Source organism: Carassius gibelio, chromosome B13, assembly GCF_023724105.1.
Source record: "Carassius gibelio isolate Cgi1373 ecotype wild population from Czech Republic chromosome B13, carGib1.2-hapl.c, whole genome shotgun sequence".
NCBI lineage: Eukaryota > Metazoa > Chordata > Actinopteri > Cypriniformes > Cyprinidae > Carassius > Carassius gibelio.
In genome coordinates, this window is record NC_068408.1 from 27,851,894 (window position 1) to 27,872,024 (window position 20,131).

General features: G+C 39.3%; 1 protein-coding gene across 2 annotated transcripts in view; it reads right to left on the reverse strand.

Moving 5' to 3' along the window:
- The window catches only part of mlip (muscular LMNA-interacting protein), a 56,461-nt gene extending 44,529 nt beyond the window's left edge, over positions 1–11,932 (reverse strand). The window contains exons 1-3 of one of the 2 annotated variants that reach the window (XM_052573128.1): positions 11,777–11,924; positions 8,198–8,324; positions 2,950–3,066 (exon numbers count right to left, since the gene is read on the reverse strand). Coding sequence is in view for 1 of the 2 variants with exons in the window: in XM_052573127.1 (XP_052429087.1) it covers positions 2,950–3,066; positions 11,777–11,812 (153 nt within the window). In the remaining variant the exon portion in view is untranslated. Of the gene's footprint in view, positions 1–2,949; positions 3,067–8,197; positions 8,325–11,776 lie in introns of both variants that reach the window. The other variant, XM_052573127.1, reaches the window with a different exon arrangement.
- Between the last annotated feature and the right edge of the window lie 8,199 nt (positions 11,933–20,131).

Below are 20,131 nucleotides of genomic sequence, written 5' to 3' on the forward strand. Positions count from 1 at the left end.
GCAATGCAGCGATTGGCTGGAGGCAATACAGCAATGTAATAAAATCATATAATTAAAAAAGACACCTGACGAAAACTTGACAAATTTCTGGACCTGTATAAGGAAACAACCAAGTGAACGAAACTACATAAATATTATAATAGATAAATTAAATGTGCAGTATTTTTAATTTATTTGTATCTTTTGCATGATTCCCAATTATTCATATACACGATTTCTAGTGTTTGTACAGGTTTTACATTGGTATTTAATGTTGTAATTAGCAATTATTTTAATGTTGTCTTTGAAGCGGATTTGTTACGTGACAGCAATAAACAACATTATTATATTATTTTAATTTAATTTGTAAATTAGCATTATTTTAAATTATTGTACAAATTATTGTTTAAATATTATTATTTTTTTAATTAGTATTTGATTGAGTTTTAGAACATCACTGATACATTGTATTCAAAAATTTTATTTAACTTAAAATTGACATCTTTACATGTATCCCATAGTGATGATACATTTTGAATGAACAAAATTAAATAATATGATTAAGCAAAAAGGTCATTTTCAACAAGCACCAAGCTCTTATCTGGTTGCAATATATTGTACATATTTTCCCCATTTCGCCACATACCTTTCCACCCTGTCATTGATGTTGAAATAGATTTTTTTCATATGATGCCACTTTTGCCAATTATGTGCTCCACTCCTTAGTTCTTCTAGTTGCTCATTATCATTTGTTTTCCTTCCATTATTGGTAGGAAAACAAGTAATTTGGGGAAGCCGTGGCCTAGTGGTTAGAGAGTTTGACTCCTAGCCCTAGAGTTGTGGGTTCGAATCTCGGCTGACAATACCACGACTTAGGTGCCCTTGAGGAAGGTATTGATCCCCCAACTGCTCCCTGGGCACCGCAGCATAAATGATGCTCACTGCTACGGGTGTGTGTTCACAGTGTGTGTGTGTGTTCACTGCTCTGTGTGTGTGCACTTTGGATGGGGTAAATGCAGAGCACAAATTTCTGAGTATGGGTGACCATACTTGGCTGAATTTCATGTCACTTTCACTTATACTGGTCTGAATAAAGTCCGCTGCTCTAAAGTTCTATGTTATTTGTGGATCATTCAAAACATTGTTTATTGTTTAAATTATTAAATAATTGACAGATTTTAATTATCGATTCTGCTTAAAAAGATGCAATCTAATTCTGTTTACATTTAATAAGCAGGGGCGTGTCTAGAGCATTTTCAGTGGGGGGGGGGGGGGCCATGCTGGGGCACTGCCTCCTAATGGGGTGGCCGCCAGTGGCCAAAAAAAAAATAAAGTTCTAGCGTGTATTAAGTATATCCTATTGATTTTATTATTATTATTAACTTGAATAAGTTACTTGTAAACAAATGCAGTAATAAAGCACATTTTTGATTAATTTAGTTTTTGTCATCCCATTTTGTCAACTCCCTATATCTTTACTTCTTTTCATGGCTTGCCACTGCTCTCTTCCCTGCCTTCAAAAGAAACACTTATGTGTGTCTGTTTTTCTCAATCTCAAAAAAAAAAAAAAAATTCAAATTGTAAATGAAATGCACAGAATGCATCCACAACATTTCATGTGTAAATGGCTAAGTTAGGCCTGACAATTTAACTGACTCTCTAACTGACTTACTCTCATGCATTAACAAGTAATGTGTCACCAGACAATTATTATTATGGAACATTCTGTGCATATTGTCATTTGGTGCAATCTTGCTATATGTGGTCACTGTCACAAAATAAACTGATACAAAATATGCAAATCAACATGACTGTTTATTGTTTGATAGCCCCCAGCGTATTTTACTTTTATTGTGTTTTATTAAACGTTGACTGAACATTCGATTGAAATCAACCTTGACCAACGCAAGCAGAGCCTGACGGGGTAAAAACATTTATCTGAGAAAACCATACAAACATTTTAAACCATACATAAAGGTTACCTACCAGCTCTTTGTTTGGTGTCTTGTGATGTGTCGTTCTTGAATGATGAATCTTTAATGTGACTAGGGAAGAACGAGTCGTCTCTATGACGGCGACATCACTGATTGTTTTTTTTTTTTTTTTTTTTTTTACAGTGGATTCTAATCTTCAAAAATGACCGTGTTGTATGATTTATGTCTTTTGAGTTCACCCTTCAGAGTAGACTATAGAACTGTAGTGTTACTTGTTTAGGATTCAAAATGTTGTTTGCTTTTAATTTATGTCATTATGTCCTTTTTGAGCAAGCATCTTATACATATATTATTAAAAATGGATTAAAAATTTAACTAGGCTTTAAACACTTGGATTATTATATTATTATATAGCCTAGTGTTTATTTACTGATAGACAGTCAAAAAGACAAATTAATCAATATTTTATTTCTAAAAAGGTTTTATTTATTTATAAAATAATAACACCACAGATCCTCAAGAAACAGTAACAAAAACACAGTGACAGAAATGTCAGAAATAGCGCATGGGTCTGTCACGTGATTAAGGAATGATTTGAACCCGAAGACTTGTCAGACATGAGGTGAGTTAATCACAGACTGAAGACCCAGGTCAAGAATTAATTAATTAAGTCCAAGATCGCGACGAGCGTTGTTTCTCTGAAGACGCTGCACTTCTTTGAATCGCGAACTTCACCAATCACAAGACATCTTATAGGGGGGGCACCTGGGGTGGCCAATCGACCCGCCCCTGTTAATAAGCCTACTCCTGACCTTATGGACCTGTTGCTATAACAGCAACTCCGGGACGAGCTTCGAAGAACCAAATCATCCAAGATCAAGCGAAATCGTAAACAATCAAATCCAGCTAATCGAGTTAGCAATGTATGAAGAATGGGCTCCAGTAGTGTGATGTTTTTTCCTCTCATGCTTTTGAGTGACACAGTAGGGCACACATAAAAGGAACCATACTGAGATGTCTCAAGAATAGTTCTTACCTTGTTTGGTCTGCTTGTCTGAAGTACCTTTTTCCAAGCCCTGTTCTCAACGGGCAGTCTTTTTAGAAGTGGCACAAAGGTGAAAGACTTCAGCTTAGTTGCAAATACGGTGGTGACCTGTAAAATAGACATACTATTAAAGTGATTTCTGTGGACACAGAGGAACAGCATGAAGCAAACGAAAATAACAAAGAGCCATCAAGCTTCTGTCTGCGCCAACAAAATGATAGAATCAAAACGAGTGCTGTGTACAGATTAGCAGAAATGTTTCATCCTCACACTGTCTGATTGGAGCATTCAGTGTAACATAAACTGCGGTGTCATGAATCAAGAGCAGTGATTACAAAATCATGCAGCTGCAATTCACACCACTTCATTTTGCAATCACGCCTTATCTGGATTCCAGTTTAATATATTTAGTAAACAGAGCTCCTAAACATGAAATATGTGCCTGTCTTGCTAATAGTAATAACATTTTAGAATTGTTTCCCACCTTAAAAATAATGACATAAGAGACCTTGACACTTCAATTCCTACAACATTTGAGGAATTAAAGAATGCTTGTGTAGCATACATGTTCTGTGCATCCAAATTCTAAAATGGCAGAATAGAGTATAACTTTAAAATAAATGTTTTACCTTCTGCTGACTTTAGCACTGCTGTTGACATGAAACGGTTTGAGAATGAAAATATCTGCTCTGCCAGATTGCTTTCAAGCTGTTGTATATTCATTGGAATGTGCTAGAAACAGAGGGTCCATTCAGTGTATAAATGTAGGAGTTAGGGACAGCCCTTTCCTGCTCACATTTTTGAAGCTGACAATTAACAATTGTTAGCTTGCTCTCTTGATAGAGAAGTGTTATGTTTGTGATTACTAGCAGATGTCATACCTACCTGATTTGAGCAAATTAAGATACACTTGCTAAACCAATAAGCCCCAAGAAGCCGTGGTTTACATTGAATTTATAACAGCTAAGGGGCATTGTTAGGTACGATGCGAAGCAGAGTGCCTAAAACCCCCTTAGCTGTTATAAATTCACTGTAAACCAAATAATATTGAAATCACCAAAACTAAGTAAAACCACAAATGGAAGTATGGATAGCTGTTGTCTGCTATTCCTTCACCATCCATTCTAACATATCAAAGTCTAAGTCAAAGTCACAGTCTGCTTTATTGTCAATTCTTTCACATGTGCAGCACATATATACAGAAAATGTAAATTGTGTTACTATCAGACCCTAGGTGCATACAGATAAAACTAACAGTAGAGCATAAAATACAGATAATTACAGTTAAATATAAAATATGAAGATATGAAAATAAACCAGCACATGACACATGTGCAAACCAGTGAAATAAACAAATAGTGCAGAAATATAAGTTCTTTATTTAAACTCTCAGAAGAGGTAGTTTAATGATGTCAGTTCAATGTTCAGTTGCTAATGAGACCCACAGTCGTGTCATCCTCAAACTTAATGAAGAGGTTGGAGTTGTGTGATGTTGTGCAGTCTTGGGTCAGCAGGACCCAATACGTTTTGGTGCATTTTTGTGAAGCGCTCCTGTTCAAAGACCAAAACGGCAAGTGCATCCTATCTGTTTTCTTTATTTTATAAAGACACAACATTTTCTTGATATTCTAAGTGCACACAAATAAAAATAGACCCTTTACAGTTCCAAACAATGCATTATTCTTACCTTTATGAGCAAAAATGACGTTGTACTGTATTTAATTTATACTCATAATTTATCTATCAAATCTATCAAACATAATTTTCTGTAAAGTTGCTTTGTAACGATTTGTATTGTAAAAAGCGCTATACAAATAAGCTTGAATTGAATTGAATTGAATTCCACTGATGTCCTGAAGCATCAACTCTTCAGCTTCAACTCTTCACACAAACAATTGAATATGTGTCTAATAGCACACATTTATCTAGATTAAATGTTAAAACTAGCATTGTGATAGCTTTAAGTATCTATAGATTTTATTTCTGGCAATTCGTAATTACAACATCTTATGACATTGTCTCATACGATGCTCATAAAATTCTTCATATTGTGTTATCATCTAATAACACCAAATCAGTAAAAGAATAAAAATTGCATTATGAAAGCCTGTTTTTGCACTTCCTGTTTTTTCCTGCTTGAGAATTTCTATCCAATGAAGGGATGATTTTGGCACACGTGCGGTTTTGTTTACTATTTCCAACAGTTTCACTTGCAAAAAAGTGTGAAATCAAACTGCACCAAAAAAAAAAAAAAAAAAAAAAAAGTCAACATTGGTCCGGACCAAAGCAAGTGAACTAGCAGACTTTCCTGGTGTGAATACAGCCTTAACCTCACAGTCTATAGACCACCCAAAATCCATTCACTGACTGTCGTATGCATATTGCGCAGATAACTGCAAATCATTTTCTTGATCTGGCAAGGTCTAATTTGTTGGCTTGCTTGTAATGACTCAACATGACAGACTCCAAAATGCTCCCTTTATAATCATTGCCTATAATGACACAGAGTGGGGTCCTTTGAGCAATTTCACATGGCATTTTGAGCCTGTAGTTCTCCTCTGAGTTTCTGCATAGTGATCTGCACTCCCACAAACCCTCCAATTATAATCAAAGTAGCTGTCACCTTCCCCGCTTGTGTAGATGGAATGTTCAAATACAGCCTTTGGATATGAAATGTAATATCATTGCATTTAAAATGACTGTTGTTCAAAAAATAATAATAATAATAATAATAATATATAATAATAAATATATATATAGAGAGAGAGTGGTAGAAAATAAAACCTGAGGCTTCTCCTGCTTGGAAACAAACAAAGTATTTTACTAACTACTGGCTGCAATTTCAGAAACACATCATCCTCTATTGCTGCTATAATGAATAAAGTATGACAGGATAAATATTTAAATAATATATATATATATATATATATATATATATATATATATATATATATATATATACTATTGTTCATGATAACTCTCTCTCTTCTTTTGCCTTGCTCCCTTTGTTATCAGGGGTTGCCACAGCAGAGTGTTCCACACAACATGTTTTAAGCCAGATTCCCTATTGTTCATCATAACAAAAGTGATTTTTCTTTTTTTTCTTCTTTTTTTTGTGCTTTATTCATATCTTCTGTCGCGCAGTCAATGGCACTCATCTTTTTTATTTATTTTTTAAACCAAAACAAAAGAACGAGGTCAAAAAGGTACTCCTATTAAAAAACAGCCATTAATTATCACTTAAAATGCATGGTACATCATATTGCGAACATACCGAGATAATGGAATTAACTCTTAAATTAGCATATAATATTTGCAATACAAGCTGAAGGCTTAAAAAGAGCTATGAATGCAAAGTGATGCAGCCGTGGGTTGCCTGGCAGTGCCTCTCGTCGATTTAAAGGCAATAGGCCTGTGTATCTTCATAACGAAGATCGCTAATTAAGCTTAATTGGAGATTTTCAACCCTCCAGTCAGGAATTAGTCAGAGTGGATCAACTAAATAACAGGAATCAACATGATGCAATATAGAACTTTTGATCATTGTGGGTCATCTCATGCTTAAACAATTAATGATTTTACAAATCAGGACGGCATTTTTACTGAGTTCCTGTGCCTTACTGATAATAAATTGCTGCCTTCTCACACTGCCATTTTTTTAATTTACTGATGATGATAAAATAGGAGCATATGCTCATGACACTGGTGATAAGAACAAATAAGCACTCTCTATTCCGAATGTATGTAGTGTTAAGCCTCAGGTGAGCAGCTTTGATTTTAACTTTGACATTCTTCTGCCGGATAAAAATAGACTTTAAAGACCAGCCATGGGCTTCTTGTCAAAGTGTTTTGCGTTCAAACAGAGAGAGAAAGTGGCACCAAAAATGGATTCAGGCTGCTTCTCTTGTTATTTTGAAATTTGAGTTTAGAATTGATTTAATATTTCTTTGTATGCAAATCAGCAGCTATGCTCACAATGTAATAAAATATTCTCATTTATGACTTTTAGCAGCTGGCTTAATATTTCAGATAACATGACATCATACAGATACATACATGACGAAAAGGGGATATGACCAACACATCTGCTGCCTATTTCCATCTCTAACTTCCAACAAAAATCCATTACAATGAGTAAGTATCACATATATGATACAGCACAACAATATGATGTATATAACTTTGAAAGCACGAAAGAAATTCTAAATTATTAAAATGTAGTCCAATCAAATGATCATTAAAATGAAAGTATTTTAATACCACCTGCACATTAATAGCACATAGAAAGTCATGGTTTTGTCCAAAAGAGTCAATGTTTCGCCAGTAGGTGCACTGAAACCATTCTTTTGCCAAAACACTTTTCTCCATTAATAGTCTGACAAAAGTAGCCATGTTTGTTAGTTGCTGTTTTTTTTTTTGTTTTTTTTTTTGTGAGCAATACATAGTGAAGATTTTAATTTACCCCTTTATGTTACATTTAGTAATTTAGCAGACACTTTTATCCAAAGCGACTTACAAGTGAGGACAATGGAAGCAATCAAAATCAACAAAAAAGCAACGATGCACAAGTGCTATAACAAGTCTCAGTTAGCCTAAAGAAGCTATATATAGCAAATGAAAAGAAAACGGATAGAATAGAAAAATAATAGAGAAACTTGTTAGTCCTTTTTTTTCTCTTTGTTAATTGCATGATAAATGAAAAGAAAACAAATAGTAAGAATACAAAAGGAACAGAAAGCTAGTGTCAGTTTAGTTAGTAAGTTGTTTTTTATTTTTAACTTTTTTTTTCGAAAACAAGTTAGTAAATGAATAAGTGCAAGTCTAAAAGGGGCAAGTATTTTTTTTAAGAATAGAATAAGAATATAAAGTGCTAAAGTTAGAGATAGAAGAGATGTGTTTTTAGCAGATTCTTGAAGATGAAAGTATTTTATTATTCTTTTACCATTTTACTAGTTTTGACTGTTTACTGTTCTCTTAAAAGTCCATGTTTCTCCTATACCTCCTACAAATGCAAAAAAAAAACTTATGCCTCCCATGTATATCACCTTAACTGCGTTTGCCTCATTTCATGAGATCATTAAATAAAGATTTATATTGATATATATTTGTTATAACCACTATATATAACCTTTTACACATTCACCCTTAGCACACATACACTGTAGTGTAACCACAGTGACAGTGAGAGCCACAAACAAACACAAGCAGTCAAATGGCTCAGAAAGCATTTCCTACTCACCTATAAAATCTCACTCGCTCTCTTTTGCTCTCAGTAGTCCACAGTGTTATGCGGATCATACCGTTCCTTACGGCTCAAATTTCCAGTCCGTACCCACGCAAGGGGTGTGTTTGTCCCAGGCTGTTTCCTAGCATAGTGTTCCAGAACACAGAACTCAAATCCAGCATCTCCTTGATTAGCAGTGCAACAAAACATGAAGACCATTGCACTGAATACTGGGCAACTTTCACTGCTTAAACTTAAAGTTTTCTAAAAATAATAATAATAATAATCAAAAGGGATAAAACCTGTTCTGAGCTCAGTGGCTTTAGAGCTGTACAGCTGTGAACAGTTGCATCAGGTGTTTAGACTAGTTTTAAAATGTAGTCATCAATTTTTATTTTTGTATTTGGTCACACTTTAGTTTGGGATCCAATTTTCACTATTAACTCACTCTTAACTATCGCCTTTGTCTCAATAAACTCCTAATTTGCTGCTTATAAGTTAGTTTTTCTAATTTGGTGCTTGTAAGGTAGTTGTTGAGTTTAGGTATTGGATGGATGAAGGAATCTAAAATATTGTCATGCAGAATAACACAGTAATATGTGCTTTATAAGCACTAAAGAACATGCAATATGCTAGTAATATGCATGCTAATAAGTGACTAGTTAATAGTGAGAACTAGTTCCTAAACTAAAGTGTTAACTTTTCATTTGTTCTTCAAGACTGGTCTTTTTGATGTCCGTAAAAAGTAAGAGTGTTTACCACTTGTTTAACTGCTGTTTGTTGGTCAAATGAGTTCTTAAGTCACAGGCCTAATATAGTGGTCATGTTTATGCAACTTGCACTGTGTTTACAGCCCAGTTTTAGTTTAGCAAGTAACAATTTGGCCGTCACAACAATAATGCTGAATTGACCTTCAGTTGTATTTCCACAGTAATCCTGTAAACTTAAACATGCAGGCCAGTTCTTTTTCCAAGACATTTGACATCTGAGTATAAAACGCAGCTGACGCTTCAGTCAGAGTTGTTTACAGCAAAACGAGACTTAGCTTCACTTCACTGAGAAACATGAATCAGTATATTAAGCTTTATCTTTCAATGGTTTCCTTCACAAGCTATACACAGATTCAACTTTACAGCAAACAAATGGAGGTTGTCTTGTGCTGTCTAATCCCTCTTTTACAGCCAACCTTCATTATCAGTGTATTTTTGGTGTTTATATTAGCAATTCAGGCATATTGCCTGGTATCAGACTTAGTTTTTGTGAATTTGACTTGATTTGTTGAAGTTTGGCAGTGGTTACAGCCATACAGGAAAACATATGTGCACTGTATGATGGTAAAGCACCCATGGCCATTCACTGTTTTTGTTGCATAGGAACATTCTGTCTTGTCTACTTGTTAGAAGTTACTTATTAGAAGTATGGCAATGGATTTTGCACTTAATTCACTATGTATTGTAACTAACAATGCACTTTAGAGCATTTTGAGTTGGTGCTGTCTCCCAGATATTAGTGAGGTTTAGGGGGGTCTTTTTCAAACATCATTCAGAGTGGTGCAAGTAGGGCGAGTTACATATACTGTAAACACAATATCCCAGAAAGTTATTTCAGTTACACTTTATTTTGATAATCCACTTTAGACTTTCTACTAAAAGTACGTAACTTTGCAACAGCATGTCAACTAGCAGTTATAAGAGTAGCAGTGTACTGTCTGCTTATTATCTTCAAAATTTAGTTGTTGTTTTTTGCACAAAGTCTTGAAGTAGAGGATGTTTTTACAATGAAAAGTCTGGCAAGAATCCAGTCCAGTAATTATTTTATTTTCTTGTTACAGAAAATAACATAAAGGAGCCTCAGGTAGGTTGGCACTGGGTTCATTATTGGCTTATTTCCTAATATGTTGTATTCACAACATACTTGGCTGTATGTCACATCACTTTCACTTTCTAAAACCTGTGAATGCTTAAAAGACTAAAATCTGTTGAGCTCAGGGCAGGTTTTACAAGTCACCCTACTAGTCACATTCATATGTTAACAGGACACTACATGTTCTAAATATAAAAATGTGTGCAGCAGAGAGTTAACGTCTTATTTTAACTATTTATTGTGATTACACTGACCTTTTGAAGCTAATAACTTGTCTTGTTATCAGTTTTCACTGTAAATAACTATCTATTTTCATTCCCTGCGGTCTGAATTTCACTTTGGAATTACCATAGGCAGTAGGTACTTATCCAATGTCTGATTCAGATGTTGCTGTCTTGAGAGGAGCTTTGCAGTCAGTGCAGGATAAACAAAAACAGAATGCCTTTGGCAGAAGACTCAAGCCATGTTTTGAATGCCAGTGAGTTAAGTTTGCATAAATGCTAGTGTGTCAGCTGGGGTTTAAAATCCACATGTGGGTGTGTCATTTGGTTTTAGAAGAAACCCCATATCCCTCCCACTTTAGCGAGTACACCCCTGTCACTTCCAGCTCGCCTTTGCCCGCAGCTCAAAGAGTCCAAAGGCTGTCAAGGGCCTGTGGGTTTTGCCATATGATAAGAGACTGCATCAAAGCTGGGAAACACTAGCAGGATTCTATTTCCAATGCTCAGAGAGGCGGTTCTGCATCGTCCCTGGCATTCTACTGCTGTAACCCTTTCAAATGCATCCCTTTGCAACGAGAAATTGGCTGAAAACTCAGCTGCCATTACACTAACACATAATTGATTGTGTATGGTTGTAAACTTGTTTCACTGCAACCTGTCCTGTTATTTGTTACTAATTAAAATTGGCTGAAAACTCAGCTGCCATTACACTAACACATAATTGATTGTGTATGGTTGTAAACTTGTTTCACTGCAACCTGTCCTGTTATTTGTTACTAATTAAAATTGGCACTAAACATACAGTAAAAGGCATCCCGCATAATGCCTTATAGATAAATATAGCTTATGCAACACCACACACGCGAGGCAGAGCCAACACAAGGCGTTAGGTACACAACACTCACGTAACACTCCCTGGCCCTGGGAGTATTGCTAATAAGACTCAGTCAAGCAAATTATTATTTATACAGTTAAATTATTTTGTGATAAATATTATACGTCCCATTGGGAAGACATACAGACACTGCCCTTATTAATTTAAATATTCAAAAAATACAGTATATGTGTTATATATTAGATTGTATTAAGCATAATCTTAAATAAGATTAAGATCCCAAAACTCAAATAAATGGTTTGGTTAGTGCTGAGAAATAAGTAATGACTAATTTCACATATTTACATATAGCCATTACACACTATGTGTTGAAATATTGTTTCATTCCTATAAACCTGTTGTCTTGCTAACCATGAACTTTTAAGCGGCAAATATTTCAACATTTGTTTTTTTCCATCTTCATTGACAATGACACTTTTCTTCCCCCAAACAGAATTTGAAATTAAAGTCTAATTCAACTTGGCTACAAACTTTATACAGCAAAAGAAAAACTTTTCAGGTTAAATGAAGTCACTGTCAGGGCTGAAGGAGGAAACCCACACATTAATTCCCTTGCTGTAGCCAACCGTGTTTCCATTCTATAGCCTGGGGCTTTTCGGCCATTTGGTTACTTACCTTTCCCAAGGTCCTGTGTGGTTTTTCCAAAGCCATGTGTGTGCTTGTGCTGAAAGCTTCAAGCTTGAATGGATGTATAGAGACTGCTATACTGGCATTCACATGCCCTCCGTGTTCAGCTTGACATGAGTGAGAGTGTGTAGTGTCGTGATAACTCTTGAGTGCTGTAAGCTTCCATTTATAGAGCCAAGAAAGCCTCAAATAGACTGCAGACAGGAGGGAGCACATGACAACAATTACAGCCAAAACATTGCTGTTCATAATGACTGGACAGTCTTACTAGAGGTACCATAGATGGGACCATTTACCTCTGATGCTTTTTCACTATAGTTAATAAAATGTTAATGTGTGCAGCTAGTTGTAAGTATGTGTAACTGAGGTTTTGTCAAAGTGGTTTTTTAAAACTAGTATTATAATTATTATAATATTTAACAAACATTTGGCCATGGCAATTTTTTTTATTGTTATATATATATACAGTTCTTTCTGGTCCTTGAATCTGATTGGCTGACAGCCTTTTCCAAGAGTGTGATAATTTGAGTGATATTAGAACTCTAACAGAGTTTGTATCACTCTGCTTGTTGTATTTCTCACAATGTGTGTCATTTTGGAGGACCAAAACCACTATTATTTTATAAATAGTAAAACAGAATTTAGTTTTAAGAGGGTTTTTTTAGGTGAGAATGTGGTTATTTTGGTTATTTAGAATTCAAATATGCTGTTTGTTAATAAAGACAACATCTATTTAATTTTTTTTTTTTACTTTTTGGAGATTTGAGTTCTAGGAGGTCAGTGGCCATTCAGCACTCAAAAGCCCTCCAAGAACTGCCTTACAAAATTTTCTGAAATTTGCCAGTGGTTCTGATGTCTCTATAGTGGTTAAACATGTTAAATATTTTGTTTTGGGTAAACTTTTATATTTCATGTAACTTTAATGCTGTATATCAGAAAGCTGCCTTTGTACTTTTGACTGATTTTCTTAGCAACTTAGTAGCAACTATTGTGTAGTAATGAAACAAAGGAGCGCAGAGATGCAGGAGATCCAGAAGCATAATACACTTTATTTTCTTCAACATGAGGGCAAACACACGTATCACATTGAGATGACATTTAAGACCCGACAGTGTCATACTGAACCGTCTAAAACTTAAATACACAGGGAAATTAAGATAATTAACTAGACACACCTGGAACAAATGATCATAATTTAACATGAGGGAAAACTGGGTCATGGAGCACATGAGGAGAGGAAAACACAAAACACAGAAACACAGGGCTGACATTACTCTCCTCTCCTGGAAAGAGGGGGTGGGTGCTCTGGAGGTCTCTTAGGACTGGCTTACAGGGACAGACAGCCTCTAGGATGGTACCTGTTCCAGGACACATGGCAGATCAGGCAGACTAAAGAGCTATGACGGAACAGGCAGCTCGGGGAACAATGGTGGATCAGGCAGTTCAGGAGGCCATGGCGGAGCCAACAGTTCAGGAAATCATGGCGGAGCAGACAGTTCAGGAGATCATGGCAGAGCAGACATTTCAAGTGGCCATGGTGGATCAGACAGTTCGGGAGTCCATTTCAGAGCATACAGTTCAGGATGCCATGGTGGAGCAGGCAGCTTGGGGAGCCATGGCAAAGCAGATAGTTCAGGAGGCCATGGCAGAGCAGCCCCTGAGGCAGTGGCTCTCAGTCCGGCCTCTAGGGCTGCCCTATAACACAAGCCACCCCCCGCCACCCAAAAAAAAACACTTGGGAAAAATTGCATCAACTAAGGTGCTCCATGGGTCTAACTCAGGAACTGGGGACCTCATTATACTGGACTTGGGGACTGGAGCTCTCCTAGGGCTGAACGTGGGAGTCTGGCCTAGACTTGGGTACAGGAACTCTATCTGGGCTAAACTCTAGGACTGGAGCGCTTGCTGAACTAAACTCTGGGACTGGAGCTCTCTCAGAGCTAAACTCAGGGACAGGACCCCTCTGTGGGCTAAACTCGGGACCAGGAGCTTTATGTGGGCTAAACTCTGGGGCTGAAGCAAACACTGGAGTGAGCTCTGGGGCTGGAGCCAACTCCCTTGCGAGCTCTGGGGCTGGAGCTGACACTGGAGCGGACCTAGGGGATAGAGCCAACAGACTTTTCCTGCTCAGATTCCTCATTTGGTCAGGGGTAAAAGGCATGGCCGGTGGGCTTGACAGTGGAACTGCATACCGTGGAACGGTATGGGGGTATTCGGGGTAGGGCAGGCAGTCCAAGCCGTTGATGTGTTATGTGGGGCTTTCTGGCCTGGGTGGGGTGGCATGACATGACATGCTACAGAGGGGGATGGCCCACTAGACTGAATAGACTGAAACTTCTTTCATTTCTTCAAAATCCAAATTTGGAACTGTTTCAACTAAAGAATGAGATACAGTTCGATTCTGGGGGGGGGGGGGGGTGGCTTCGCAGTGGATCATCTCATCATCATCATCCCAGTTCAGCTGGTTAGCAAGCTCAAGGAAATCTTCCACATACCACTCTGACCGGCCTGCCACAAACCCCACAGCTTGTCCTCAGCAGTCATCCTTATGGTCGGGTCTTCTGTCATGAAGGAACGTGGGACGCAGGAGATCCAGAAGCATAATCCACTTTTTTTCTTCAACACAAGGGAACACACGTATCACATGGAGATGACATTTAAGACTCAACAGAGACAGACTGAACAGACTAAAACTTAAGTACACAGGGAAACGGGAAACGAGTATAATTACCTAGACACACCTGGAACAAATTATCATAATTTAACATGAGGGAAACCTGAGTCATAGAGCACGTGACGGGAGGAAAACGCAAAACACGGAAACACAGGGTTGACACTTTTATGGTTGAATTTTTATTTCTTAAATATTTTTATCCAATAAATAATATTTAATATTAATATGAGTATGAGTATTATTTAAATATATTATTTCATAATGGTAAACAGAGTGTGTGTTTTTGATGGTGATTTTATTTACACATTTAGATGGCAACAAGAAACAAGAAACAAGAAAAATAAGTTTTTAAGTCACCAGTAAAAATATTTATATTGATAGAGACAGAAAAGCTTTCGTAAACAAGGAAGGTTTTTTTTTCTCTCATAATACTCTACTATACATTATATAGTATATAATATAGGACTTACGGCTTTGATAACATTGTATGCCGTTTTGTTTGACTGTACATGTACTGGCAGCCACTAAATTACATAATTACATAAATTCTGACTTCAACTAGGACCACTAAATCAATAGACTGCTATTGTTATGCAAGTATGAGGGATAGATTATAATTAAGTGTACAGGTCATTTCTGTTACAGAATACCCGGGAGGCTGAGGAGTAATAGAAAGATAGTTTTATTGAAGGCACAAGCAGAGGAGCGGGTAGTGCTGAGTAGAGTGATGAATGGTAGTGATGAATGGATCCGTGATAGCTGGGTGCAGACGTCAGAGGAGGGAGGTGTACCACACACACGCACGATGGAGACTTGGATCCTCAGGGGATTGCTGGAGAGAGGTAAGCATAGGTAGAGTTAGTCCTTAGAGTTAACATACAGGTAAGACCTTGTCTCGAACGAGACCGGACGCTGACTGAGTGCGTGTGTGTGGTATTTATAGTGCGGAGTGATTGGGTCGTGATGAGGGTCAGATGGAAGTGATAAGTATTCCGGTGAAGGCATGCGCTGTGAGTGAGTGGAGGTGGAACCTGGCGTGTTTGTAACAGTACCCCCCTCCCCACGGCCCGCTCCTGAGGGCCGGGAACCCCGATAACGTGGTGGACGTCCTCTTCCCCTGGGAGCTGGTCGGTTAGGATGATTGGAGTGAAAGGTGTTAAGTAAGTAAGAATCCAGGATGTCGTTGCGTGGGACCCATGAACGTTCCTCTGGACCATATCCTTCCCAGTCCTCTAGATATTCAAGTTGTCCACCATGCCGCCGGGAGTCCAGGATGTCTCTAACTTCATAGGCCGCACCGTCTTCTAGGAGGAGTGGAGGGGGGCTTCGGTTTCGCTAGGTTCTGTGGAAGGAGTGACAGAGGGAGGTTTCGGAAGAGACACATGGAAAGTGTGGTGAATCCGTTATTCAGGAAGTAATTGCAGTTTGTAAGTGACCGGATTGATCTGCTGAAGGATGGTGAATGGGGCAATGAATCTGGGACTTAGCTTGTGGCAGGGCAGGCGCAGGCGGATGTCCCGGGTGGACAGCCAGACCTTCTGACCAGGTTGGTAAGTTGGGGCTTACCTGACCAGGGGAATAGTGGAGGTTGGTAGCCGAGTACGCACTGGAATGGAGTGAGTCTGGTGGTAGGTTGTGCATACTCGGCCCACCCTAGGAACTGGTTCCAGGAGTTCTGAGTGTCTGTGACAGAAGGTACGGAGGAAACCTCCAATCTCCTGGACCTTCATCTCCATCTGCCTCTGGGATGGTTAAGACATGGTTAAATAATAACTCGGCCGTTGGCAGACCTTTCAGGGGGAGAAGACGACATGATTTAGAAAATCTATCCACTATGACAAGAATGCAGGTATTATTACCCACCCCTACGTGTGACCACAGGCCATTGGGGATGGGCAGAGGATGGAGCTTGCCTGATGGAAGATGGCGTGGGCTCTTGGATATGGTGCAGTCTGTACATCCGTTCACGTACCTTCCGACATCCGAGGTCATGTTGGGCCACCAGAAGCATTCTTTAAGCAACGAGAGGGTTTCTTTGACCCCCAGGTGACCAGTGCCAAGAGATGTGTGAGCTGAGTGAATGAGTGGAGTGAGCCGTGTCCTGGGAATGTACTGATGTCCCAGTGGGCAACCCGGCGGGTTGTTTGTAGCAGGATCAGTTGGAGGAAGGGTCTCGGCGGACCAGGTAATGGGTCAGATGATGACCTTTTCATGGAGAATGATTTCGGGTTCTACGAGATTCTCTTCAGGGGCGTGACACCGGGACAGGGCACTAGCCTTCGCGTTCTTTACCCCTGGGCGATAAGAGATGGTAAAGTGGAAGTGGGTGAAGAATAGCGCCCAGCGGGCTTGTCTCAGGTTTAACCTCTTGGCAACTCGAAGATACTCCAGATTTTTGTGATCTGTGGGAACCAGAAAGGGGTGTTTGGCTCCCTCCAGCCAATGCCTCCATTCTTCCAGGGCCAACTTGATGGCCAACAGCTCCCGGTTGCCGATGTCATAGTTTACCTCCGCCGGGTTGAGCTTCCGGGAGAAGAAGGTGCATGGGTGGATGCGACTGGGATTCCCCTGCTGCTAAGATAGGACACTTCTACTCCGGTAGTTGAGGTATCGACTTCCACAACGATGGGTCGGTTGGGGTCAGGATGGACCAGGAGTGGAGCGGTCATAAAGGCCTCTTTGAGGGTGTTGAAGGCCTCTGTGGCGGCAGGAGTCCAAGAGAGTGATTTTGGTTTGTTTTGGAGGAGACAAGTGAGAGTGCTGATGATGGTACTGTAGTTTTGGATGAATCGTCTATAGAAATTGGCAAAGCCAAGGAATCGTTGTATTTCTTTGATGGTGGTAGGAGTGGGCCAATTTCTAATGACATTAACCTTCCCCTTGTCCATCCAGATGCCACTGCCGCTGATGTTGTAACCAAGGAACTGCACTGAGGGCCGATGGAAAGAGCATTTATCGGCCTTGAGGCAGAGCTGAAAGGCACTCAGGCGTTGCAAGACCTCCGCAACGTAGCGTCGATGTTCCACTAGGCTCCGGAAGTATATGAGGATGTCATCAATGTAGACGAGGACGAACTTATGGAGGACCTCATGAATAAAATCCTGGAAGACAGAGGGGGCGTTAACAAGTCCATACGGCATCACACAATACTCATAGTGGCCACTAGGGGTTAAGAAGGCAGTTTTCCACTTGTCCCCCTCTCGTATCCGGATGAGGTTATATGCGCTGCGGAGGTCCAACTTGGTGAAGACAGTGGCACCACAGAGATGTTCCAAGGCAGCTGGGATGAGGGAAAGTGGGTATCTGAATTTGTTATGTTGTTGAGAGCCCGGTAATCGATTCAGGGTCTCAAGCCTCTGTCATTCTTTTCCACAAAGAAGAAGCTCGAAGCAGCAGAGGAGGTAGATGGACGAATGTAACCCTGGGCCAGCGCCTCCTTGATGTATTCCTCCATGGCCTTCTCCACCGGAATGGATAGGGGGTAGATCCTTCCTTTAGGCACGGGTTCACCCGGCAGCAGATCGATGGCACAGTTCATGGCCGGTGTGGAGGCAGCTTGGAAGCCCGTTTGGGGCAGAAGACGTCACTGAAGGGGGAGTAGCAGGTAGGGATGGAAATGGATTGGTTTTCCACTGGGCTCTCTATTGAGGTAGAATAAACTGGAAGAGGTGCAGGGGAAGGTTTGGCTGGGACAGGACAACCAGAGATGCAGCTCTTGAAACAGGTATCGCCCCACTTCAGGACTTCGCCCATTATACACGGGGTATATAAGTGTGGCAGGAGGAGCCAACAACAGACACAGTCCTTTTCATTGGCCGCGGTGCTTGCAGGGGATGGATGGCCCGGCATCCATGGCCAGTGAAATTTTAAAAATGGCGGGATTGGTGCTGAATAGTGTGGTAAAAAAAAAGTTGCAGTTCAGGAGATAAATAGTTAATAAAATTATGCGATATGCGACTCACCGCACAATGGCACCTTTCATGCCCTGGGATGGCCCGTGGCTTGGTGATTTAGCGGTAGAGTAAAATCTTCCCTTTTACATCATGAGGCAGAGGTTCACATTTGGGTCCAGACACCACTGGCCACAAGCTTTTGGGCTCTGCTCACATGGAGAACATTTATTTATATAGCATATTTTATTTTAGATGAACTAGAAACAATGTATAATTTATAAATATTTATTTTGAAATCAGTCAGTAACAATTGGCTGAAGCCACAGCCAATGGTGAAAGTCTTGGCAAACCTCCATTTTGGAGGTTCTGCCCTATTTTGGAGTTCACACCCCATTTTGGAGATCTCCGGTCTGCAGTTATACCTACTTGCCATCGCACGCTGCCTGGCTCATCTAGCGCCCCTCCTCTCTCACACACTGTTGGGAGCCTGGTGAAGGGCGGCGATTTAGGATGGGGTGCCGATGATAATCAGGGAGGGGGCAGCTGACTCGTCACAATAAGTATAACATTTTATAGTTCATTAATTTAGGGAAATGAACAAGTATTTTACACCTCAAGGGACTATTTGGCCAACCAGCTTATTTCTGCTTGAAAAGCAAAATATTATTGATATGGTAAAAAATATTGAACTGATTGGTGGACTAGCATTACTCAACATTACTTACTACCTTCCAGCAACACTATATTAAATGAAGGTAAAATAAACATAATAATAGTTATTTAAAATGGAACTGGAATGAGAACCTGAACATTTGTATACTGTAATATATTTTGAATTTTGACATTGGCAACCTCTAAATCAAGTTGACAGTAAGTAATAAACAGTACTGAGCATTGAGTAGTTGAGTATTGTGCATTTTTCCTTACCACTATTTTTTTAATAGCAGTTTAATGATTTTAAAGGAACCGGAATCGGAACCAGAACCGTTTGGTGGAACCGGAAAATTTCTAACGATTCCCAACCCTATTACTAGTTCTAAAGTAACTATTTTGAATAAGTTAAACCATTTACACCAGGTGCCTTACATTTTATCCTACCTGTCAGACTGTCCTGCCAGGGATTTCAGTGCATGCACATGTGGAAGGACACAGAGGGTTGTCAGAATAGATGGAGCGACTACGCCAACCTGGCACGGTGCCAGAGATAATACCTTGCCCGTAGGCAACACAGGTTCGTGTGCAATAAATTGGCAGAAGACAAAAATAAATAAAATCAAAAATAAAATTTAATGCAACAAATCAAATCACAAAAAAAAGAAGAAAAGAATAAATAGCTCAATGAATGTGATATGGGTGGCCAGTACCCTCAACAAAACTATGAAGGGGATGCAGGAGCCGAGGCGTAACAGCTGGGAATAAGGGCACTAATAGGCCTCCAAAGCACCGTACACTTTCGTTACACCTGTGTGGAAACACATACACACACACTAAACAATGCACTCGTGAAGTAGCACCACCACCAAAATCCACCCCACCTTCGGCACTCAGCTCCTGTAACAACAAGATGGTATGTTACACTTGAGGGTAGACAAATCACTGATATAAATCGCAAACGATGCATACAGCAAATACATATTGGGGCACCTTTTGCTCTTAGCTATCACATAAAACAACAAAAACAGGAGGAAACTAAAAACACTCTTGTATACACAAAATAACTGGAAATACAATAAAGAGTGTTGAAGAAAATACCAAAACAATAAATCAGTCAAAAGA